Genomic DNA, 26,305 nt, shown 5'->3' with positions numbered 1-26,305 from the left:
GAAAAATAACTAAAGCCACTAATGTATATTTGGAGTTATACACCACCTCCTAGTTTTCCCCCTATTCTATGTTCATATTCCTTTTCGGGAGTGACTGAAGAAAAGCAAAGTTGAAAATCAGGAAATGAAAACTTTGAATCAAACGTTTTAATTGGATTTACCATTGAGGATTTATTTATTATTATAAGAGTATTCATGATCTCAGTGTGGGCATAATATATTACTCATAAACTATACTGTACTGGGGAATTCAACTACAGACTTTTATGCATGAAGGGAGTAATGATTCTTCATTTTTCACGAATGACTAAACTGAGTTCTGGAGACCTTAACTAAGGTATTTGCTATGTAAAAGCCTCATAGTAAATCAGAGTTGTCTTCATTCTTTTGTAGCATTCTTTCTAGTTTTCAAGGTTCTTGTCTTATTATGACTACTGAAATTTTTGTTCATAAGTATTAGTTTGGGTTTATAAGTAGCTCACTTGAAGGAAATATTTTACCAAGTTATGGAAAAATGTATTTATTTCATTATGTTATTAATCAGATCTGTTGATCAGTATAAAGATTAAGTGGCCAGCTCATGTTTTCTTTTTTTCCATAATTCATTGTATTCTGTCATTTCCAATTAGAAGTTTATATTTTTAAATCACTTATTACATGTTTGAAGGGAATTTGTAGGTAAATTGGTCATAGGATTAGTTTGTACTTGTCAAGCTTTTTTCATATATTGTACATTTTTTGTCTCTTGTTAGATTGTAAGCCCTTTGAGGAAAAGACTTTTGTGTGCTTTATGCTATTGCCCCATAGTTTTCAACAAAACACTTATGTAGGAGGTCCCGACATTTCTTTCATGAATGATTTCCTATTAGAGGGTCACCAATTTGAAAGGAAAGGTTAAAAGCAACCCTGCCGCAGATTAAAGGAAGCAGACATGCATGTTTTGGTCAGTTTAAACCTAATAAACTTAGATACTTTTTTAAAAAACATTTTTTAAATATTTATTTTTTAGTTGTAGTTGGACACAATACCTTCATCTTATTTATTTATTTTTATGTGGTGCTGAGGATCAAACCCAGGGCCTCACATGTGCTCTGCTGCTGAGCCACAACCTCAGCCCAGATGCTTTTTTTTTAACTGAGGAAATTAGATTTATTTTCCAGTATTACCCTCCTCTGAAACACAAGAATAGCATATTATGTTAATCAAAATGATCTTTCCAGAAGTCAGGCCCATGGTGGTAAAAAAATAGTTGCTGTACCTGCAAGGTTAAACTTGATGCTGATTGTTTCAAGATTAAAGATAGAATACTTGACCTTGAAGTGAGTTTTTTGTCTAAACTGTCCAAAGAGGAAAATATTTTGTATGGTACTATAATGATAGATGCATGCCATTATACATTTGTCCAAATCCGTAAAATGTACAAGCACAAGAGTGAACTCTAATGTAAAAGAAACAAAAACAATCTGTACATAAAGTGCTGTTGACTGCATGTCATTTATCAGCCTTATGGTTTAGCCATGGACAATTTTAAAATATAGTCCAATATATCTTTGTTATCTTGAGTTCTTGGGCTTTTTTCTTTGCTGCCTGAATAGTGAGCAGCATGTAATTGAAATAATTTGCATTATTGCTTCATAGTCTATGCAGTTTCATTGCCAAATACGTAGTTTTTATAATACTGAGAGCTATGTGGTGTAACATTTCCAGTTCTCTGTGAAGTCAGGTAAAACCAGGATTCCTGTCATTATGACTCCTAGCGTAACATGTGCTGAATTTTCACTCTTCCGTGTCTTATTTGTAAATAAATCACCAACAATAGCATTTCAAATATTAGTTCAAAACAGAACCATCGAAGTAACAAATGTTACATCATAAACTATGGGCAGAAAAACCAAAAACACTTGGCTATTTATTTCCCATTTGAATGTAGTGATTTCACATAGTCACTTAGGTTTTGTTGAGTAAATGGAATAGTAGGCTATAAATATTTAAATTTAGGGTATAACTTTTTGAGTCCTTACAGTTTCATCATTGAGCTAGTTTATAAAGCAAAACTTAACATGATAATGAAGATAGCTTTACTTGTAATTCAACATAAATGTAGCCTATATAAAAGTAATTATATTGGAGGTGTAAATCTTTAAAAAAAAAAAAACTAGCTTCAAAAAGCCATGTAGTAGCACTTCATACCTCAACATTTCTTGAAAGCTACAAACATATTAGGCAGGTGTTTATAAAAAAGGGGAATGGGAAGAGATGGGATAAAAATGTTACCATCTAAAATAATGCATAGTCATGGTTGCTGCTTTGCTAAGCAGCACTGTCTCTTGGTGACCAGATACATGAAAGCTTGTTTCAGAGCTACCAGTAGTCTTACCTCAGGGAAAACAAGGCAAGTAAATTTTGCCAGTATTTTAAAAATAAGAACAAAAATTTTGATTTGAGAAAGTGCTAAGGTTTTCTTGTTGAAAATTCTATAGACTTAGTCATATATTCAGAGATGTCTATCATAAATCATGCAGTATTTCCATAAATCACATAACATTTTTCTGATTCACTTCTGTTAAATACTAACTTTGAGGAAAGTATCTTTTTCATGAGGTGTGCTACATGCTTTAAAAATAGACTTTATTAAAGTTGATAGTCAAATATCCTGGTAATCACAAAACTACAAAAATCATAAAATATGTTGAAACCAAACCATTCACTGAGTTAAATCCAATTAGTGAATAAATTGGAGAATTTGTTTATTAAATAACATTGCAAATATTTCCTTTTGCTGTGTGCCCCCCCCCTTTTTTTTTTTTTTGCTGGTGGTGGTATGGTGAGGTTTTACTAGTGTTTAATAACAAAGAATTTATGAATGTAAGGAAATCTTTAAGCTTGTTCTTGTTTTTGTCTTATAAGTAATTTAAATGTCATCAAGTCATGGAGTTAACGTCATATTACAACTTTTCTTGACTTCTAATATGAAGATAAGAGCCTGAAAGGAAGACTTGTTCCCATGAAAGACAGACAAACCTTGGTAGGAGCACAGAGAAAACTTTCTGAAAAACATCAGAATTTTTTTATTCTGATAAACACACTGGTTTATTTTATTTAAACACATTCCTGTTTTTGACTTCTTTCTTTAAGATGTATATCACCTTATTTTGTTGTGTAATCAGTCTATACATTATACAGATGAGGCTGACATATGTTTTGTTGGGTGTGGATATGTGTTTGTACACATGTGCATACATACTTGTACAGTATTTGAAAATCCTTTGTTTCCTCTTTGGTTTCAATGAAGGTATGCCGTATTTAACACCAGTAAACTATTGTTAGCATCAGAAATGTGGAGCATTGCTAAATTTGCAGTATTGATTGACTACAGATTAGACATAAAGATAAATGACAAATATGTCTAGGTTAACATTGTTGTTGATTGTTTCTTGGAAAGTCTGTTGTTTAGTACCTGAACTTTCTTTAGTAAATTAGTCATAATACATAAAAAAATTAAGACATGTCAAAGGATGTGTTAACAAAACTTTGAATCAGTTATCCTGAAACCTGAGTACAGAAACAAAATAACTATAAAAGATTATGTATCACTTGTAGGTGTTTGAGGGCATACTTCTGCAGAATATTTTTAGTTAAGGTAGTTGACAGTGACAATAAAATAGTCATTTAGTTTTAAAATAATGTGCCCAAATATGCCTTTTGCTATGAATAACCCGGAGACTTTGGAGTTTTACTTATGTGATTATCTTAAATCCCTGAAATTGGTAAGAGTTCCGGAGTTCTCCACTTGCTAGTGTGCAGAGGAAGCTTTTCCCCTCATTTTTAATTGAAGTCGTTTCCATTAAAAACAACAACAACAATAAAAACAACCCAGAATGTGTTTCATTAATTACAAAGGCATTATTTCTTCTTTAGCCAAAATTTACAGTTTATTTCTCTGAATACTTACCCCATCCAAAACAGGATTAAAGTTGTCATAAATTAAGGGGGATTAAAAAGTTGACTGTGGAGAAGGTAGGCTTATTTTTCGTAAATTACAATGTTAAGAATCTTAAGGACTGGAGCATTTCTTAAAGGTCAATACATTTTAGGGAAAACAACAAATTGAAGATATACAGCATTCCTTTTATTAGTGATTTTTAGCAAAAAATGGTGATATGGGCTTTCTTGGGTAAGCTTTAATTGCAGTTTGAAGATTTGTGTTAAACTTTCTATAGAAAAATAGGGAATTAGTACTGTCAGAATTAGTCCCTTTTTCAGTATAGTCCTGTATAGATGAATTTAAATGCTACCTTGTCAGTAAGGGTCAGTGATTAGCCTTTATAATATTGAAAATCAGTTCAACATCTTTCCCAACTTTATTTTTCTACACAGTTCTCACCATCTGACTTGTACATTTTATGTTTGTTTCCTGCCCCCACCTGCTAGATATAGACTCTAGAAAGTCAAACTTTTTCTAAAGATTTATTTTATTCATTGTTTTATCTCCAGAAGCTTGAACAATGCCTGATACATATTCAGATATGATACTTTAAAACAAGACATCTATAATGTAAATTGACAAAAATATTAGACTTTATTTTAGTTTTAGTAAAGTGTATTGTTCACTTATGGCAGATTCCTCCAGGTATTGCTATATAGACTAGAAGCAAAATCCATTGCATTATAAAAGTTCTAAACCAAATGACTTTAAAAGACAATATTATTATTATTTTTAGTTGTTGATGGACCTCTATTTTAATTATTTATTTGTGGTGCTGAGAATCAAACCCAGTGCTTTACACATGCTAAGTAGGTGTTCCACCTCTAAGCTACGACCCCAGTCCTGAGACATCATTCTTATATTCTTATTTTACCTGTTGCTTTAGAGTGACTATTCTGTATTACTGTTGTTTTTTTTTCTCGTTTTCTATAGAAAGTCTGATACCAACCACTGACTTTCACCTTTTTCTTAAGTTCTATATATAGTTTCAGCCTTTGTTTATGTACCATTTTTTTATGACTTTTCTGATAAGTTTATTAATATTGTTTATTAATACTCCAAGTTTATTAATACTGTTTTCATTCTTAATGCCTCTTTGGAATTTCACTATTTTCATGACTAATATGTTCTCTTATTTCAAAGGTCATGGAAACATTCATTTGACACTTTACCTAAACTAAAACTTTTAAATACCTGTTATTATCTTCACTGTGGAAAGGTGCAAAAGTAATTTAGCCCTTTACTCTTAGTAAACCTCCACAGATTAATAATTTCTTAGTGCTTTCTTAGAGGGAAAGGAATAATTGCTTGTTTCTTTTTTTTTTTTTCTAATTGAGAAAAGGGACTATTTAATTGTTTAATAACTGTAACAGTAGTTATGACCTGAGCAATATAGTAAGACATTGTCTACCATGTGAAACAGAGGCTCTTTATTGGATGATGGTCTGGTCTTGTAGCACTTTTTAAAGTACTATCTCAAAATTCTATTACATTCTCATGGTAATGCTTAAATGATGATACCACTGTCCCAAATCAGGAGACTAGGTGACCTATTTTTAAAGAATCTATCTTCCTTTACAGTGTAAATTTGCATCCTTCATTACGAAGTACTTCCTTAGTAGTAAATATTATTTTCTTATATGGCCTGTGTAATTATGTGTACGTACCTACCTCTCATGTGGTCTTAGTTCCTAAGATTAGAAGTTTTAAAATTGAAGCGAGGACTTTTAACCCATCCTTTTTGTTCTTACAGATGAGGAAACTGAAACAAAATTTAAAGTAATTTATCCAGCAGCCACTTGGTGACAGTGCCGCTTGGCAACAAATCCAGCTCCACCAAGGGTTAGGCTCCTTCCCCCAACTACCTACAGCAGTATTCTTTTTTCCTCAAGATTGGGGAGTAATACTACAGAATTGCTTCACTTTACTTTCCAAATTAAGATGTAGAATTCTGAGGACCATGATAGCAAAATGGTATGTATGTATCTTTGTGAATTGATTTTTTTCAAAAGTTATTTTTTAAAAATAATTTTAAAAATTATTTCTTTGAGGCATGGCACTGTTATCAATTCACAGTTTCTTAAGGATTAATCTCTCTTTAATTTTTTAGGATAAATTGTGAACATCCCCAAATCTTAAACATCGATTCCAAATAAATTTTAAAATTCAGAATAATTGGAAGAACAAAAATCACAAAACTATCAGGCCTATGTTATATTTTCAGATTCATTCTGTTTCTCATATTCCAGGATCAGTATTCATACAGCATTCTGAGTTCATATGTACCTGGTATTTTTCTTATTTTAATGCATTATTCAGTGTTGGTCCTCCGCACCCCCCAAGATTCCCCAAAAGCTTGCATTTGTTTAGTGAATTAGCAGTCTTCAAACAACCTTAGCAACCCATGTACTGGTTCTAATTAAGCTAATCCTGTGTCTGGATATAGCACTGCTGTCTAGATTGATACTGGATTAATAGAAAAACTGGAAATTCTGTACCTGATACTTGCTGTACAGTCTCTTCTCCCCATACCTGAAGATGTAAACAAAAAGAGCAAAAGCTTTCAAAGACCTGAATTAGTGTATTTACTTTAAATGTGAGTTTTTTTCCAATTGGGAGACTGCTTTTTTTTTATTACCTTCAAGTTGAAAAGTATAAAAGTAGTATCTGTTTTAGTTGTGTCTTAAGAGTTTGTTATCTGAAACAGTCGTTTCTCCTGAAATAATTCTTACCAGCACTTTGAGAAAGGCCTAAATTTTCCAGCGAAAGACTGTATTTCTGCTATTGCCCAAGTGGGTAGTATTTACTGAAGCTAAAGGTTTTTAAAACTAAGGCTGTCTCCTACCCTGAAAAGATTTATAGGCCATCTGAACTAAAGGATAAAATATTAGAAGTTTAAATGAGGACTTATATTCCTTGGAAATTTTGCACCTTAAAAAAAGGAGGGGATATAATCCAATTAAGGAGGGAAGTAAGATGAAAGCTTTCTGTTTTTAGTGTGTCTTTGTACCTATTAATAATTAATGGCTTTGTTCCTTCATTAAAATATAGTGATAAATCCCTTTTTTTTAAGAGAGAAATTTTATATATATATATATATATATATATATATATATATATATTTTTTTTTTTTTTTTTTTTTTTTTTTTGTATGTGGTGCTGGAGGATGGAACCCAGGCCGCTCGCATGCCAGGCGAGCGTGTTACCGCTTGAGCCACATCCCCTCCCCCATTTTTTTTGGAAACAAAAAGATGTAAAGATGTCCTATGCCTTAAATTAAAACAAAAACAAAGCTAAATAGTCTCCGTATATTAGATTTAAGAATGTGATTTATCTATGCCTTAGACTGCTTTTAACCAAATGGTAGAGAGAAACTGCATATGGATAACGGTATAACTAAAAAAAACATGGCTTGGAGTGAAGTCTTTTAAAATTGTTATGTATGTTTTACCAACTGTGATAAATTTGTATTTGTTTTCATTCTTGTTTAAAGTGATGATTTAGTGGAGAACAACTTATGGAGTCTATTTACTTTGTCCCATACTGTTGAATGGATTCATTTATTTGTTTTATTGTTATTGAGATTAAGTATTTGCTTAATATGCATATGCCATCCCCCACTACCACCACCACCAAAAATGTAGATAACTTTTAGGAGAGATGAACTGTTGTTGTTGTTGTGTGTTACATTTGACATTTTTTTTAAAGATTTTTCTATTTTAAAAGAGCACAGATTGTAAGTATACCTGGTATAACAGCTGAGGGAATTATGTCAAATGATGATAACCAAAGTTATTTGATAATTTTTAAAAAGTTTTCTGTACTATTTGGAAATGTAGGGTAAACAGTTTCAATTAAAAACTAGCTGGGATTTGGAAAAATTTTGTCAGCAAATATCTTGAAATCATGACTGGAGTATAGATCTGATTCATAGTTTTAAAATGTTTTACATTATATCTGATATGTTTCTTAAAATTAGCTGGGCATGGTAGTGCACACCTATGATCCTACCAACTTGGAAAACTGAGGCAGGAGGATTCAAACTTTTAGGCTACCCTCAGCAACTTAGCAAGACCCTGTCTCAAAATAAAAAAATAAAAAGGGATAGGGCTGTAGCTCATTGGTAAAGTGACTCTGTGTTCAATCTCCAATATAAAAAAAAGGTTTCTTAAAATTGTACAAGTGTAATCCTGAATCTATGTTCACAGAAGGGAAATTCAGACAATACTGAATTCTAAAGTATATAAAAAATACAAATTAAAAGTCATTGTCTTATAAAATTCTATAAATCCTCTTTCTCTTCAGAGCTACCACTTTAGTGCTTAATTTCTCATACCTTTTTGAAACATGCATGCATCTTTATAACCACTTGGTTTACTTGTATGTGTATGTGTTTTACATAAATGGTTATCTGTTAATAGTATGTCATTATATTGTATATAGATTTCATGCTTTTTTACTGCTGTAATGTTTTTAAAATGGTTCTTCTAATTATGGGTGATTATTTTATTTTTTTGGTATTAAAAAAAATCTTACAGTGAAAGCCCCTGAAATGTATCTTTGTGAACTAGTCAATAATGAGAGTTGTTTTGTAGTTTGGATGTTACTGTGTTGATTATTTGTGGAAGATATTTCTCTCAGAGCACTTTTCTTGGGGACTTCATGAATGTTTTAAATAATGATGTACTCAAGTCTGTTACGTTTGCCTTTGTCATCTGTGTTTTGTGGATTCTAATATTTCTAAACTATTTATATTCATTTCCACAGAAATATTTTCACTTCCATTTTTGTTACTTGTAAAACACTTTTGTAGAATTCTATAATGATACCAAGATGTATAAGCATGCAATATATTGTTATGATGTATAATAATAACATAAGGATCAGTAACAATTTTTAATATTAATTTCAGAGTAATAAAATAAATGCAATTTATTCTGGAAAAGCATTGGGGTTTTTGTGTTATTTGTGGAATAACTATAAGTATTCCCTCATAATAAATTCATTTTTGTTGGGTAATATGGTAGGCACTGAACGATAACAATTGTACACTAGAAACATCCCTTTTTTCCCCAAAGTTTTAGACAGGATTGCTTCCCCAGTTATCAGAAATTTCCCTAACCTAACTATTTTTGCTACTAGTAATTGCTCTTCACTTAACTCTTGCTGCCATGCAATACCAGATTACACAACATGTATACCTTTAAGCTCTTAGCAAAACAAGGTAAATTAACAAATGTCAGTTCTGATTGACTTAGCCAGAACTTCATAATTAAACATTTCAAAAAAGTAGTTTATTTCTCTGTGTGAGTATGTATGTTGATAGTGTAATGTTGCATACTATACATGAGTAAGGAGTCAGAACACTTTTTCAATATTTGGAGCCTCTACTTTGGCTTTGGTGGTCTTTTATTTCACCTTTCTGTATTGCTAAACACAACTTAGGCTCTTAAAATGTGGGCTGATTTTTGTTCTACCACCAATAATCTCCTATGAGAGTGCCTTATAATTTTTGTGCTGCTTCCTTTAGGAGAAAATACTTTTATAGGGCGTACCATAAAGCCAGTGTCTCACAGACTGTCATTTTTAGCTTGCTTTTCTTCCCTACCCTCTCTCTACCTGATGGATATTATTTGGGAAAATTACAATTGTTGGTGCCAAGAAGGGAAGATTCAAGGAATAAAGAAGTCCCTTATTTCGACATGAATTAATATCCCATTCCGAAGAATAATCAAGGGAATAGGTTGTTGTTTTTTGATGTTGTTGTTGTTGGGTTGTTTTGTTTTATTAAAGGGACTAGAACTTTTATAGCTAAGCAAATTGGGACAAGTTGGCTAATAATTCAATTACATTATATCTTAACTAGTTTTCTAAATGCATTTGCTTTCCTAACCACCACATATACCTATTTATAACTTGAAATTTGCCTTTAAAGTCACAAAAGCACAAAGCACTGTAGTGCTTGTAACACTCTTCCATATTATTGTAGGTAACTAAATGACCATGGAATCTGGAGCAGAGAACCAGCAGAGTGGAGATGCAGCTGTAACAGAAGCTGAAAATCAACAAATGACAGTTCAAGCCCAGCCACAGATTGCCACATTAGCCCAGGTATAAAATATGGAGAGATTCCAACCTGTGTCTCTTCCAAGAGGAATATGTTTCCAAGAGAATTTCGGTTCTATTGCAGAGATGTTGTTTGAATATCACATTTCCTGTTCACTTAATATTGGGCTATGTTTAGAAATAATAGTATTAATTCAGTAACATAACAGTAAAACACTAATACAGTATTTGTAGTTACATGATCCAGAAATATTGACATTTTTAACTGATGTGTAAATTAATTGTCTCTTTCAAACAAGGGCGAGAACCTTGGTTATGACAGATTTTTTTTTTTTCCTATCATAGAATCTATCAACATGGAGGTAGAGATAGTATGAAAGCCACTGCTTATATATGCTTAAACTAGAAAATAGGATAAGGCAAATAAATTGATATTTTAAAGATAATACTGAGTTCTTTGATTTTTGTCTTTGTCTTAAACATCCTGTCTTTAAGGGTATATTCTCTTGTACTAAGTTTTTGTTCTCATTTTTTTTCCCTAAAATATTTTGTTAACAACTTTGTACCTGGACACACGTGAGAAAGGTGGTTAATATAAAAAGCAAATAGGAAATGGAAATCTGCTAGGCAAGAAATTGGTATTGCCTATTTAAGATGAAAGCTCCTAGGAAAAATAACCCTGGTAGAAGTTCTGGTGTATCTAGCTGTAGTTTCCCAAGAGTTTAAAAGTTCTGAGGGAAGTTACTGAACAAGAATGAGTCTTAAAAAATTGAGGACTCATCACAATTGGGGTCGTGTGTCGTGGCTGGGGAAACTGGCTAAGCTAAAATGTGGGCCAGATCCTGGAGCTCCAGCAGGAATATAGTCAGGAGTTTTTCCTAAGATACCCAGGGCCCACTTCTAGCTCTTAAGATAAAGTGAATACACTTGGAGATGGTGAATTTACCCAGACAAGGCAGGGCATAAACATTATAGGGTCAAGTTAAACAAGCACAGATGAGAATCTGAGCTCATCCAAGCATTCTGCCCTGCAGGAATCTTAGTGATTCAATTCTCAATATATATGTTTCTGGTCACACTATTCTATCTGGTCTGGATGTCCTCTGAGTCCTCTATATAGTGTCATCATGGGAATTCTTTTCACTCTACTGATTTTTTTTCTTGTAGGGTTTGTATTCTTGATACAGAAAAGTGTGTATAGTGGTATCTTGAGAAAGGATTCTTGGTATAAAGACGAAAAAATTTTTTTTTTTAATTTTGAAAGCATTAATCCACAGTCAATTTATTTTAATGTTGTTCTTTAAAAAGACTAAACTTATGTTTCATCTCTGGTATCTTATAAAATCTCTTTGGTCATGGTACTTCAAAATTTCACTATCATGGGGATTGATAAGTTGGATCAGTTTTTATCCTGTATGTTCAATGAGACCTTTTGTAATGAAAACTCATGTCTTCTATTATTGGGCATTTCTTTAAATTATTTGTTGATGATTTTTCCCCCTTCCTCTTCCTCAATTCTTGCTAGGATTCTTATGATCCAAAGGTTATAGCTCTAGGAATGTTTTTCTCATTTTCTTTTATTTTCTCTCCTGTTTTCCCTCATTTTGTTCTGCTCTCTGGGATATTTCCTCAATATATTCCAACCCATCTGTTGAATTTGTATTTCTACTATCATGTTTCCAAGAGTTTTGCTGAATAGTCCTTTAATGTTTTTAATAGCATCCTGTGTTTCAAAAAGATAATATTTCTTCTTTATCTTGAGAATTACTTTTTGTTGTTGTTTCCAGTTTTTTTTCCTACATAGACTTTCCATTATACACTTCACCTCCCATTTGTTTTGGTCTCCATCTTTCATATTAGAGGCTTTCTCCAAATGTTTGATAATGTGGTTATCTGCTCAGGTTTAAAATTGTGGGTTAGGGATGTAGCTTAGAGACAGAGCACACACTTAGCATGTATAAGGCTCTGGATGAAGTTCCCAGCACCAAATAAGTAAATGAAAGTAGAGGACTAAGATGCTATATTAGAAGTTTTGTAGATGTGTTAGGGTCCTAATAGCTATGAACATTGAACTTTGCTATAGGGTAATTATGGTTGTCCTAATGTCAGTATCTTTAGATCTTCTTGGTAGTAAGTTCCCCAGAGGATTCACTAGTCCCCTTACAGGGAAAAGGCCTGGAGCCAAGTGAGAAAAGAAGACTAAGGTTTAGTAGCCACCTACAGCAATGCTTGATGTTAAGCAATCAAACCCGTTTTTCAAAGAATAGATCTCCATTTTTCTTTTAGAATATGGTGGATTATTCTTCCATAGGGAGTTGGGATCGGTCCCCAGTTGCTTCTCAAAGAACCTTCAACCAGCATTTCTTGTTTTCAGCCTCTTTTCACTCTTATCTCCCAGGATGCTATATATCCTGAGAGTTGTGATTTTGTGCTGCCAGTCAGGCTTGCCCCATCTTAGCTCATGAGACAGTCTCAGATCCTAATTCATTACTGTTCTCTCCAGTCTCCAAAATAACAGGTTATTACTATTACTTATTTCCTTTCGTTTTGTCCTAAACTTTGTCTGTTTCTGCCTATAAAAATTAAGCCGTTGAAGCCATTAAAGAAGATTATTAATAGTATTTATTAATAATATTTAAAGATGGAACAGTTTCATAATAGTGTGTCATAATAATCAAATGTTCCTATATGCTTTAAAACACATCTAGAAAATTCACAGCAAAATACTAATAATGATTAGCTCTGTGTGATAGGATTATAAAGGCTTTCAATTTTAGACATGTATGTGTATTTTATAAACTTAAAATGAGAGGAGCTATTGCGCAGAGTGATCAGGGTAGGAAAGGGATTATCTATTAAAGTCAGATCTGTTATTCACCCTAGAAGACTCAGTAAAGAGAATATAATTGCTTCAAATATTAGAAGAGTTTTTATGGAATTAAGGTGAGCTACTCTGAATAATCCTAAGGTTGTGACTTTAGGGTTGAAGTATCTTTGAATCCCTTCAGATTCTGACTTTACAAATGACACCCCGTATGATTAATGCAGGTAGTCCAGGGAACACATTTTGAGAACCAAATAAAACTAAGCCTTAAAGTGGCCAGAGAGAAAGTGATTAATATGGAAGGATTTCCTAATATTTTAAGATGGAATCTCCTGGTTTTAACCTATATGCCAAAGACTTTTCTTTGGTAGGGATCTTTCCCCAAAACTTTGGAGTGAAATGTTTACCTGCATGCTAAACATCTTTGCATATTCAGATGTCAGTAATTCTATTATCTTCTACCATGACTTCTGCTACCAGAAACCTTGTCCTTACGTCTTGCATTCTCTTATGATAGCATAGTTTATCCATATTCTCATACATGAATCAAGTGTGTCATCTTTGATTTTTTCCCTCACCTATTCATAAAGTCTTTGTTTTTCCTCCAGATCTTCATGAAATCTCTTTTCTCACTCCCATCCTTACCACTGCTACTGCACTGTGTTCTGCTCTCATCTCTCACCTTAACTACTGCACTGACTTTCTCATTTTGTCTCTACACCTCTATCACTCCCCATGTATAAATCAGTCATGTTGCCACTGAAAGTATCTAATACGAACTCCAAACCTCACCATCATACTGAAGAAGTTAAAAAGCTTTTCATTGCCTTCCCTAATACTCAGGATAAAATACAAGTTCTTTTTTTTAACTTTATTTTTTAGTTGAAGGTGAGCATAATAGCTTTATTTTATTTTCATATGGTGCTGAGGATCGAACCCAGTGACTCAAGCATGCTAGGTGAGCGCTCTTCCTCCGAGCCACAACCCCAGCCCAAAATACAAGTTCGTTATGTGATATATACTAAGGCTTTTATGACTAGTTTATTTATTCCCTGCCTACCTCTGTTCCTGGATGTCTCCTGATTTCGTACATGATACAGTAACAAACTTATTTGCTGTAGTAGTACTGAATTGTTTATCCCTCTCTACCCTGTATAAACTACATTGTTTCTCTTTGCTTTTGTCAGTGCTACCCTCTCTGCTTGAAATTTTGTGCCTTCTCCCCTGTAAATCATCATAAATACATGTTTAACTTGTATTCATTGTTTTAAATTCACATTCTTTGGTAGCCTTCCCTCTTAGATTGGACTGAGTAGCTCTCCTCAGTATGTTCATTTTTTTTTTTAACAAGTCTCATTACTCCATTGAGTGGCATTTACTAGTGTGTCTTCTCCACCCCATTCCTTCATAAACACATGTCAATAATTTTTTTTACTGTCAGGGACCCATATCTTTGTTTCATTTTTGTAGTTTCAATTTATACATTATTCCTGACAGTAGGTCCCAGTAACCGTTTACCAAATGAGCAAATAAAATTCCTACCCTGAATGTGTTAAGAGTGTAAGAACAATAAGTACCATCTGATACACATGACTTACAGTCCCTTTTAACTTGACTATTGACTCATTAAAATTGCATACTTTTGCTATAAGGGAAAATTGTTGTTTTTTTTTAATATTCTTTTAGCTCTATCCCATTATTCATTCAAAATGAAAACAAACTTCTAAAACATCATATATTGTCACTTTATAATCATTTTTAAGAAGAGGATTAGAAATTTTCAGTTATAGTGTCTATTAATACTTTCTTATTAATGAAAAGGTATGCTCGGGAATAGTTAAAAAAGAAAACTGAATTGCATACTATAAGGTGTATATTCTTAGGTCAGTTTTGCTCAAGTTGGAGAACAGTAAAGGTTTTAGAATGTGTCATATTTAACATGATACTCTGAAGAATTTTATGTTCCTTCAAGGCCACTATATCTGTTGACCTTGGGGAAATCCATCTCTTTGAAGATTTGTTATTAGACAGCAGTAATTATGCCCAGTCTTCGGTTTCTTGGAAAAATGAAATGATAGTTGGATATGCAAGTAGGTGGGAAAATGTAACATAACGTACAAATAAAGTGGTACTTAGTTTTTAGAAGAAGTCTGTTAGAATTTTTATATTACATTAAAATAACTTGTGTTTTTTCTTCACTTAAGAGGAGTTGTAAGTGGAAGGGAGAGGGATATGTAGGAGTGTTGTGTTTTAAAAATATTAAATCTAATCACTGGTTTCTTTTACATCAGTGAGTACTTGTGTTGCAAAAAGGTCATGTTTTTGGTTCTAAAAAGTTACTTCATATTGAACCTGAGTAATCCCAAGAAAGTATCTGTAATGGTAATTTTTTTTCCATGTTCAACACTGTAGGTTTCTATGCCAGCAGCTCACGCAACATCATCTGCTCCCACCGTAACTTTAGTACAGTTGCCCAATGGGCAAACAGTTCAAGTACATGGAGTTATTCAGGCGGCCCAGCCATCAGTTATTCAGTCTCCACAAGTCCAGACAGTTCAGGTATGTGTATAAAAAGTTCTGCATATACTTTTATATATGTTGTTAATAGCCATTTCTGTCTCCTTTCATAAGTTATGAAAATAAGGACACGTCTAGTTTAGAGTTTATTTTAGTTCACAGTAAAGGAATGTGCTGCATCTGAATAGTTACCTTATGTATAGGAACATATATACACAAGAAGAGACATTAAAAAAATGACTCTTTCTTAAGCTTCAGAAAAAAAAAAGAATTGATTGGGAAATAGTTAAATACATGAGATAAAGTGGAAATGTTTGGGAGAGACTGACACATCTAAGTTAAGGAAAATTAAGATATAAAAATTGTAATTTTGTAATTATAAACCCTCATTTGGGTGAAAAAAGAATCTTGATAAAAAATAAAATAATAATCTTACTTGATATTATTTGAACCAAGGGACCACATAAAACATTTTAATATTGACTGTATATAGGACTTTCATTTATAGTATATAACTTTGAAATAATAATATATTTAGAAAGTACATTTTCAGGGCTGTTGATTGTACTATGTGTTATCTATCCTATTCTTTGGAGAGTTTGTTCCTTTGGTTTGATCTCCAAAGGGAATAAAGGCACTTTAGACCTCTGAAGTGTCTACTCTGTTTAACTGTAGGGAACCAAGAGCAGTATAGGATATTTGCAACTGAGCTTATTGAAATTAAAAAAAAAAAAAAAAAAAAAAAAAAAAAAGACTTGAACATTCATTCAAGTAGGCCATAACCCCAGCCTCCCATTTCATATTTTTTGCTTCACAGTCTTCCTGTAAGGACTTAAAAAGACTTTTCTCCGGAACGCAGGTGAGTCCTAGGTCCTAGATTTGAAGAGAACTATTATTAGAAAGGAAGGTGAGAAATTACTGTTTATGTCTTTGTCCTTCTCTATAAACATGGAATTTCATGGTTTCAGTAATAGTCTTAGAGGTCTTCAGATCTAAGCCAAACTTGTTGACTACCTACCCCTTACTTTATTACTTGTATCCCCTATATAACATTTCCCTTCCAAATTGTAGTCCAGAATTACTTGAATACTTTCATAGAAAGGAAGCTGTATCTCTTGGCGTAATCTATTTAGAATTAGGGGTGATTGCTAAAATGTTCTTTCCTGTGGTTAGCCAGAATATCTTTCTAAAATTTTCACCTGGTGGTGTCATTTTCATCCTCGGAAACTAGATTAACAAGTAATTCCTTTTCTGTTGATCTGCTTTCTCTTCCCCATTTCCCTCACCCTTCCTATTTATAAGAAAAATTTCAGATTGGACAAAGTTTTGTTTTTCTTCAGGCTTTTTATTATATGGTATACCTTTGGTAGTCCTCTTTACCATCCTGGTTGTTTTCTACTGAGTGAGAATTGTGTTTTCCTTGAGTATGATAGCCAGAACTGCTTAATATCGATAGAGTGGGGAGGTGCCCCCTCTCTCCTGGAAGCATTCTATTAATGTCATCAAAGGACATACGAGATTTTGTCAGCCATATTATACTGATCATTGAGCTACTATTAGTTCCTCTACTTCCTTCTGTCCTTGTGCTTTCAGTTTCCTTCAACTCTTTACTTAAGCAGTGGGGATAATGTTTCCGTGTGAAATCAAGTTGGATGAATATCCATAAGATACTGGGAATAGACTTTGTTCGTAAGTAGGAGATAGTATTTCCAAATAATTATAAAAGAATTTGATGTTTCTGTGGAATCACAATGACTGATTCCTTCGCCTTAGTTTTTAATTCATTGAATGCTACCTTACCATTCTCTATACTCTTCTGTTACTAATTCCCCACCCTGTCTTCTTCTTGATGATAATGAAAAGAACTTGGCCTGCTAATCAGTCAGAACACCTAAATTCTAGATCCAGTGTGCATATTTATAAGTCAAATGACTTTGTTCATGTTAGCTTTTACTTTTTACTTTTTCAATTAAAGAAGAAAGTCTTGCTGTGAAAAAGATTACAATTTTTGGTTATAATATATGATTTAATTGATTATATTCTTAATTCTAATGTTGGCAACATAATTTAATTCTGAGGATTTTGTAAACATGAATAGAAATATGTATTCATGTTTTCAAGAACATATTTTACATTAAGGTGAATTTACAAAAGAAATGTTGAATTTCTTGAAAACTAGATTCTATAAATAGAGATACAATTATACGCTTTTTTTTTTTCTTTAAAGGGCCTCAATGGTCACTTCAGCTGGCTAACAGAAATAATTATTAATAAGTAGGCTCTAATGTCTGTCTTTCCTAAGTCATAATAAAGCTACATTTATTCTGCAAAAAATTAAAATAACTAGGAAATAATTTACATTAGAAAAGTGATCAAACAAGAATAGAAATTGCCCCTCAAACTTCTATATGAGAGAATATTGGAACATAGCAAAGTTTCAATATTATGCATGATATATACTTCTTTTGATGGGAAGAATAAGATATTAAGACTTCTGTTTATATATTTTTGTTTAAAAATATTAGAAACTAAGCTAAAATGATATTTCATACACAGCTTGACTTTTGGTACTCTAACTTTATTCCTATGTATACGCATAAATTCCCTCACACATTGTGTGAGAATGCTCACAGAAATACTGGGAGTTGCATTGTGTCTGGGGGTTGACAGTTACATTCATTACTTTTGGCCACATTTTACTATAGTGCAGTTTAAATGTGACAGAGGATTCACAGATTATATTACTTAATCCATTTCGTCAACAAATGTTTATTGATCACATCCTATGTGCCAGTCATTGTTCTAGGTGCTATCAGACAACAGTGAACAAACAGTACATCTCTATTCTCATGAAGATCACATTTGAGTGAAGAGAGACAGTCTATGAAAAAATAAAATATGTCAGGTGAGGATAAGTGCTGGAAAGATTAATAAAATGATAAAGGAATAGAGAAAGACATAAAGGGGAAGGATGTTTAATTTTATGGAAGACGGCAGTAAAGGTGGCTAAGCCAAGAAGATAACCAAAGCATATCCAAAGATTTGGAAATAAGAGTATGATTAGGATATCAAGGAATAGCAAGGTGTTGCTGGAATAGAGTAAGCAGGGAAGAGAGTAGAGATGAGAATTTTGATAGTCTTTTTAATACTTTGTAATGTGGGAACAAAAGTAAAAGTTTGTGCAACATAGTCTATTATTATATAGCAAAGTATTTAACTTCAGAATGGATTGCTTTTAGCTTTTTTGTTGTTTTTGTTGTGTTCTTTTGTTTTTAACTAAGATAATTTTCCCCAATTTTCTGATCTTTTCAATGATGGCAGGCAAGAACTTACAAGGGATATCTTACCTAAGGTGTTTTTGAAAAAAGAAATCCATTTTAATTACCTTTCATGGGGGAAGTGCTATTTTAATCATGAATGTGATAATTTTTCAAAGAAACTTTTGCTGTGGAGATAGCATTTTGAAAATAGAAATTTGAAAATTTTTTTTCTCTTGCAAACCATGAAAGTTTGCCTTAAGTCTATGTACTTTAGAAGTTGAAAGTGCTAGTAATGCTGATTAGTGGTTAAGCGCTTCTGGGTTCAATCCCATTTTTTTTTTTTTTTTTTTTTTAACATCCCCAGAGAATAGAAAAAGGAAAAAAAAAAAATAGAATTTCCTCAACTGTTCAGAAGACTTCTAGTTTTAGCAGGTGTTGAACTTAATTTAAAAAATGAAATTATAACACCATCTTCCTGTTGACTTGAAGCATGCAATAATTGACTTAAAGCCAGGGAGTGAAAATACACTAGATAGATTTCATTAATGACTAGCAAAATTTGTAGAGAAAAATGGAAAAGCATTGTTTTATTTTGTAAGTACAGTCTCAAAGTGTACTTTTGAGACTTAACTTTTGTTATCTACATATTCAGTTGAGTTCCCCTTTTCAAAACTAGCAAACTTTAAATCAACATTTAAATAACCTAAGCCCAGAATCATATTCTGAATCACTTTTATAATCTTTTTAAAAGATTATATTATATATTATAAATATATTTATATAAATACTTTTATATGTTTATATAAATATGTAGATACTTTTAAAATTTATATATTTATATAAACATAAACAAATCAAAGTTGAGGAATATAGAGCTAAAGCTTTATATCTAAAAGTAGTGACTTGGTGTTTTGAAAATTTCTTGACTTTCAAAAGTAGCCAAAATGAAAGATGTATCAAAGGAACTCAGGAAGAGATTAATAAGAGAGATGGCAAGAGGTGAGGGACAGAGGAAGTTATACTATCTTTAGAATGAGATTGATTACCTGTGATACTTCTAGTTGGAATATATGGTTGTTTTAAATCTGTTAAGTTTATATTGAACTATAATTAATAACTATAAAATGGATTTTTAATATGATTTTTATTCTCAAGTATGGGTTCAATATAATTTTTGTTTTTAAGGATTTAATTTTTTTAGAGCAGTTTTAGGTTCACAGTAACATTATGGAAAATAGAATACCCTCCCCACTGTATAGCCTCCCTCATGTTAACTTTCCCCACCAGATTGGTACATTTGTTAAAACTGAACCTACATTTACAACATTGTCCAAAGCTCATAGTTGACATTAGGCTGCACTCTTAACATTGGTGCATTACATGGTGGTTTGATTTCATTTAGGGTAGGAAGTGTTACATTCATTATGTGATATTGAATAGTCACTATTCTGTTTATATTAAAGAGTTAGTCACTAAATAGTGGTAAGTTAATTCCGTCTATCTGAATTGACTTTTTTTTTTTTTTAAATCTTTTATCTTTGCAGTTCAGTAATCTAAATACTCCCTGTAAGGAAAGGAAAGCAGCATTTTCATTTATTTGGGAATTTTGGTTTTGGCACTATTGGATATTGAACCCAATATCCAATACTGGGTTTATCACTGAGCTACATTCCCAGCCCTTTTTTGTTTTTTATTTTAAGATGTCTTGCCAAATTAATGAGGCTGGCCTGAAACATCTGATCCTACTGCCTTAGGTTCCTTAGTTGCTGGGATTCCAGGAGTCTGCCATTCAGTGCAATATCGTTTTTTAGTGACAGAAACAAATGAAACTGCAAAAACAGAAGTTAAAATATTGTTTCTATACATTGTTGGGGCATTAACTAAACTGTGAATGAAGTAAGGGATAAACCGATACTTCACAGCTTGAAGTTATCAGGAAGAATTTGTGGCTATGAAAGAACATTTTGAATTCTGTTTCTACATATATTAAAATTCTTGGATCTAGAATCTGTTTGTCCAAAGATAATGTAAATTTAGCAAAGATTTACAAAATGAATTATTAAAACGGACTACTACTGAAGGACTAAGGATAAATTATTTTAGATAATAGTTAATAAATATCCTGAAAAAATTGCTAAAATTGCTTTAATATGTTTTTATTTCTGTCTTTACCACATAATTTAGATCAGAGAAGGGCAAAATTTCTACTAAGGGCCACAAATTCACTTCGAGGGGGAGGGAATCAAAGGCCACATATAAAAAAGCAACATCATTTCAAAATTATTATGTGGGTGGTTTATATCGCTTGCTTTAATAAGTTTCAGCTTGGAAGAAAGTCCTCCTATCCTTAAGAGATGGTTTATCTCTAGCAGTTAGAAAAATGCAAATCAAAACTACACTGAGACTTTATCTCACTCTAGTGAAAATGGCAATTATCAAAAACACAAGTAACAATAAATGTTGGCAAGGATGTGGGGGAAAAGGTACACTCATACATGCTGGTAGAGCTGCAAATTGGTGCAGCCACTACAGAAAGCAGTATGGAGATTCCTCAGAAAACTTGGAATGGAACCACCATTTGACCCAGTCATTCCATTCCTCAGTTTATACCCAAAGGACATAGCCACATCAAGGTTTATAGCAGCTCAATTCACAATAGCCAAACTATGGAACCAACACAGTGTCTTTCAACAAATAAATGATAAAGAAAATGTGGTATATATACCCAATGGACTATTTCTCAGCCATAAAGAAGAATGAAATTATGACATTTACTGGTACATGGATGAGCTGGAGACTATCATTCTAAGTGAAATAAGTCAATCCCCCAAAAGGCTGAATGTTTTCTCTGATATGCAGATGCTAATTCATAATAAGGGATTGGGGCGGTGGTGGATTAGACAGAGGTGAAAGGGAGGGGAAAGGGATATTGGGGGTAGAAAGGGTAGTAGAATGAATTGGATATTATTACCCTATGTGTATATATGATTACATGACCAGTGTAATTCTACATCATGTACAACAAGAAGAATGAGAAGTTATACTCCATTTATGGAGTCAAAATGCATTTTATGTGTCAAAATGCATTCTCCTGTCATGTGTAACTAATTTGAACAAATAAAAATAATTTTTTAAAAAAGGTTATTATATAAGAATGGGCATATATAAGTGAAGCAGAGGGCAAAGAAAGAAAGCCACAGAGGAACTAAGTAGATTCTGAGTGCAGTATTAATAACGGTAACAACTATTTATCAGTACCATCCACTTTGAGTTTAGTCTTGTTCCTTGAATTTCTGACGCTCTGCTAAGACCTGTTCACAGATCCGTTATCTATGAGAAAGTTTATGCAGATGGCTGTGTTGAGTGGGCTAGTTACAGCAGCTGCAACTAATAATTGGGAAATTTTCCTTCATGTTCCTTTGGCAGTACTTTGTAGATTATTACTCTGTTGAATTATATACTGAATTCAGCCTTGCCCATCATTTCTGGATCCATTAATTGTTGCCTACTGATTCTTAGGTCTTTCAAACTAGGCTTCATATACTTTAAAGTTTGATGGACATATTACTTTACTATAGGTGTATTTTACAAAGCATTACTAGATTTAACTGATTTCTTTGTAAAGTGAATGTCTATTCTCTAGAACCCTTTGGCTCTGACTGCATACAGAATATCTCTGGAATTTCTCAAGTATCTTTGAAGTACTTATGATTTTTCATATTGCCATGGTCATATATTTTGATGTGGACCTAACCCACAGAGATCCCTTTGTCTTGGCTAAATCTAATTCTAATTCTGATAACATCATGTGCACCTCTTTCGGAAAAGAGTATGTGACCCCTACAGTTTAGACTATAGAAATCTGTAAATATGAATTTGACAGACAAGCACATTTAGGTGAGAGAACTTCTAGTTTAGAAACAGTCTAAAAATGCTACTGGGTTGTTGCTTCTGACAGTACTGGTTTCAGACTGAAATAGTCTGGAATGAGACTGGAAGGAACCACCAAGATTTTGATGATAAGGATGTCTAAAACAGAGATGCTAAGTATTAACAGGAGTTTTACTTCTTCATAGCTTTGTTACTTGGGTGAGTTACCTAACCTCTTTGTGCTTTAGTTCTTTTATCTATAAAATGGATATAGTACTATTAACTATCTGGTTCCTGATGTTACTGTACTAAGTAATGTACTATATATAAATATATGCAAGTGCTTTTAGTATAGCACCTGACACATAGTAAATTTTCAGTATTATTTTTTCTATTATCCCATATAAAATCTTTATTCACATATCTTCATTTATTTTCAGTCTAGGGATGCTTACCAGAAATGCATGATTCTTTACCTTGGATTTTAGCTTAAAAATTAATTGTAGAATGCCAACTTTTAAACTTGTCTATATGAAACAGGATTTTTCCCTTACTTGCTAGAAACAACTGGGGAATGTGGTGAGGGATCATTAATTTTACTTGTACAATTTTAAGTAGTGCATAAGTGTTTGCATCAGAGTTAAAGGGGAAATATTTTTTTGTATAGTCTCTATATAGACTTCTGACCAAATATTTAGTCATTCCTTCCTTAATGTCAGAAACCTTGTTTAAGTTGGCAGTTTTGTCCTAACAACTGACAAGAAAAACCTGACAAATAATACTGATGAGTTCAGGATTGATTATATGGAGTCTTGAAAGAAATTAAGGATAGATGTTTTCAGGACAAATATTTTAGTTTCTCTAAATTCAATTTAAATATTCTATAAGTTAAGTAAAGGGGAAGGGAGAGTGGTTGGTGCGGTTGTCTCCCATTAAAAACCTAACCATGTATAAGACTTAAATATATGTATTCTTTTGTATTCAACCTTAAAGTTAATGAAATTTTTTGGAAACTAAATTTGATTATCAAGATCAAGTTCTTCTTTATTTTCAGATTTCAACTATTGCAGAAAGCGAAGATTCACAAGAGTCAGTGGATAGTGTAACTGATTCTCAAAAACGAAGGGAGATTCTTTCAAGGAGACCTTCCTACAGGTATGAAATTTAATAATTAGAACTTGGAATCAAAGATGTACAGGAAGCCTTAGATAGTTGCAGGTAAAGATATGTCAGAAGATTGGTTTACTGATCAAGCCAGTATTATAGGTGATTTATCTTTATCTCAAGTTACTTCCCAAATAAGTTTATCATATAGAATAAGCTTGTCTTATAAAATAAATTGTTCTTAACTCTGAGCATTTCTGGATAAACACTGCTTTTTTCTGGTTCTGTTTTTGTAGACTGCTGGGTGCTGCTTTTTTATTAAAAAAATACATTTGATAGTTACTGGATTTTCTAGTTACGTGTCAGTTCTACGTGGCTACATGTTTACAAGCCATTTTTATTCGATGGTACTTAGCAGATAACTATTTATTAGTTGTTTTAGGGTGATGCTTTGCTAACATTCTCTAACTTTAGAGGCACCATACTATACTTTTTGTTTTCAGCTATAGATGTTGCTTAGTCCATGCTTTGTCTCCAAGGTAGACAAAAACCATTCGTCATATGTAGAAACATCTGCAGGAAGGACAATTCCAAAAATATTGATTAATTTACCTTAGAGTTTAATGAATGTAGAGTTTAATGACTTATAATTATCTTCCTTTTTATTAGTCTAACATTTCTATTTATGTATATGCCAATTTTTTTGATGAGGTGGTTGTCACTCCCTGCTCCCACTTGTTTAGCTACTAAGCCAACCCCTTTCTCTATCCCCACGTTTAGATTAAGGATCCTAGGTAAATATAAATAAATTGATTTTGAAGGCATAACTTTTATGATACTAGATATATGTTGTATGCTTTTATGCTAATAGTTTCTATTTTTTTAATATAACTAGTGTTAGATTTTTTTTTTAAGAGAGAGGGAGAGAGGGAGAGAGAGAGAGAGAGAAAGAGAGAATTTTTTAATATTTTATTTTTTAGTTTTCGGCGAACACAACATCTTTGTTTGTATGTGGTGCTAAGGATCGAACCCGGGCCGCACGCATGCCAGGCGAGCGCGCTACCGCTTGAGCCACATCCCCAGCCCACTAGTGTTAGATTTTAACTTCAAAGTATAACTCATGATAGTATATATAACACCTTCAATCCTGAAGCAGATCCAGCCAGGAATGCATATAGCTTCTCTATAAATTTTAGTCAAATATTAGCTATAGGCCTTTTAATGAGTTTTTTATTGAAAAATATCCTAGTTTTTCTTAATTGGCTTGCAGCCTACATTGTAGTAAAGGTCATTTAAATAGTAACACCTTAATGATCAATCAAAAGATGCTTTTAATTGATTAAAATTACATGTTGTTTGGAATCTCAACTAAGTTTATTTATTGAATTTCCTTAAGTCTAGATTTTTCTAGTAGATCATTATGTAAACCTAGAGACATAACAGTTATTTGACTTCTCTCTGGGAAATCTACTTGGGAAGTCCAGAGAAAGAGTTATTAAAGATAATGACATCTTCACTTACAATCAAACTCTCCACTAGGGCACCTTTAGTTTAAGTTTATGAATTCCTGAAATGTAGCCTCTGTGTCTTGATTATAGTACGGTATGTACTAAAGTTCTTAATATATATGTGTAAAGCTGGAGAAATAGGAATTAATTGATAATAGAAGATGCATTTTTTATTGGAACAACTTTTTGTCTTTATAGTGATAAATTTATATCCAGAGGGAAGTACTTGAAAAGCACTCTTCTTGGTCTCATTTGGCTTGATATTTTTAGCAGCAATCTAGCAGAAAAACATAGAAGTTGTGCTTATCAAATTTTCAAGTGACAGAACCTTAACAGATAAGTACCCTCATGGATAGGAAAATAAATAAGCTGAAACAAACAGGATAAAATGGTAGTGATAACTGTAAAATATCTGAAGTTGAGTATAAAATAAAAACAATTTTTAAATTTCTGTTTTAACCACCTTTCTGCCAATTTTCTAATCTTTAACTACTATTTGTATTTAGACAGTAAATTTTACTTTTAATTAAGATAGCTCTCTATTTTTCTAGGAAAATTCTGAATGATTTATCTTCTGATGCACCAGGAGTGCCAAGGATTGAAGAAGAGAAGTCTGAAGAGGAGACTTCAGCCCCTGCCATCACCACTGTAACGGTGCCAACTCCGATTTATCAAACTAGCAGTGGACAGTATAGTGAGTAATAGATATTTCTGTTTTGTAAAGAGAAAAGAAAAATTAACGTTTTATTCTCTTTAAGGGAATTATGTAATTTCCAATTTTTTTCTCATTCTTACTGCCACTTTATATTTCCTCTATTGCTTAATATGCAGAGGTCTATATGTAATAGGAGTATTTTCTTCAGAGTTTCTTCAGTTACTCAATTATGTGAGCTGTTTACACGTTCCTTTGTTTTATGCAGATGCATAATCTGAAGTTTTTTGAAGAACTAAATGAACCTCTATAGATTTTAGTCCTCAGGCTGGGAATGTAGCTCAGTGATAAGTGTGCTTACCTAGAATGTATGGTTCCTGGATTCAATTCCCAGTACCAGCAGCAAAAAAAGATTTTAGTTTTCACATAATATTCAAGAATAGCATGAGTTTTTTCAGATAAAGGAAAAAAAAATTATACTTTGACTATGTTTAAGGCCAAAGATGCTCTTACTATTCA

At 32.6% G+C, this 26,305-nt stretch overlaps 1 protein-coding gene across 8 annotated transcripts in view; it reads left to right on the top strand.

The window, feature by feature from the left end:
• The window catches only part of Creb1 (cAMP responsive element binding protein 1), a 60,637-nt gene that overhangs the window by 8,404 nt on the left and 25,928 nt on the right, over window positions 1-26,305 (top strand). For 5 of the 8 annotated variants that reach the window (XR_013092329.2, XR_013092328.2, XM_076866274.2 and 2 more), the window contains exons 2-6: window positions 9,975-10,096; window positions 15,288-15,434; window positions 16,210-16,251; window positions 23,577-23,677; window positions 25,686-25,828. Coding sequence is in view for 6 of the 8 variants with exons in the window: in XM_076866274.2 (XP_076722389.1) it covers window positions 9,983-10,096; window positions 15,288-15,434; window positions 16,210-16,251; window positions 23,577-23,677; window positions 25,686-25,828 (547 nt within the window). In the remaining 2 variants the exon portion in view is untranslated. The remainder of the gene's footprint in view (window positions 1-9,974; window positions 10,097-15,287; window positions 15,435-16,209; window positions 16,252-23,576; window positions 23,678-25,685; window positions 25,829-26,305) is intronic. The other 3 variants (XM_076866276.2, XM_076866273.2, XM_076866275.2) reach the window with 2 other exon arrangements.

This window comes from Callospermophilus lateralis, chromosome 9, assembly GCF_048772815.1.
Source record: "Callospermophilus lateralis isolate mCalLat2 chromosome 9, mCalLat2.hap1, whole genome shotgun sequence".
Taxonomy (NCBI): Eukaryota; Metazoa; Chordata; class Mammalia; order Rodentia; family Sciuridae; genus Callospermophilus; species Callospermophilus lateralis.
Note: the sequence above shows the minus strand (reverse complement) of the source record. Positions and strands in the feature narration are given on the sequence as shown.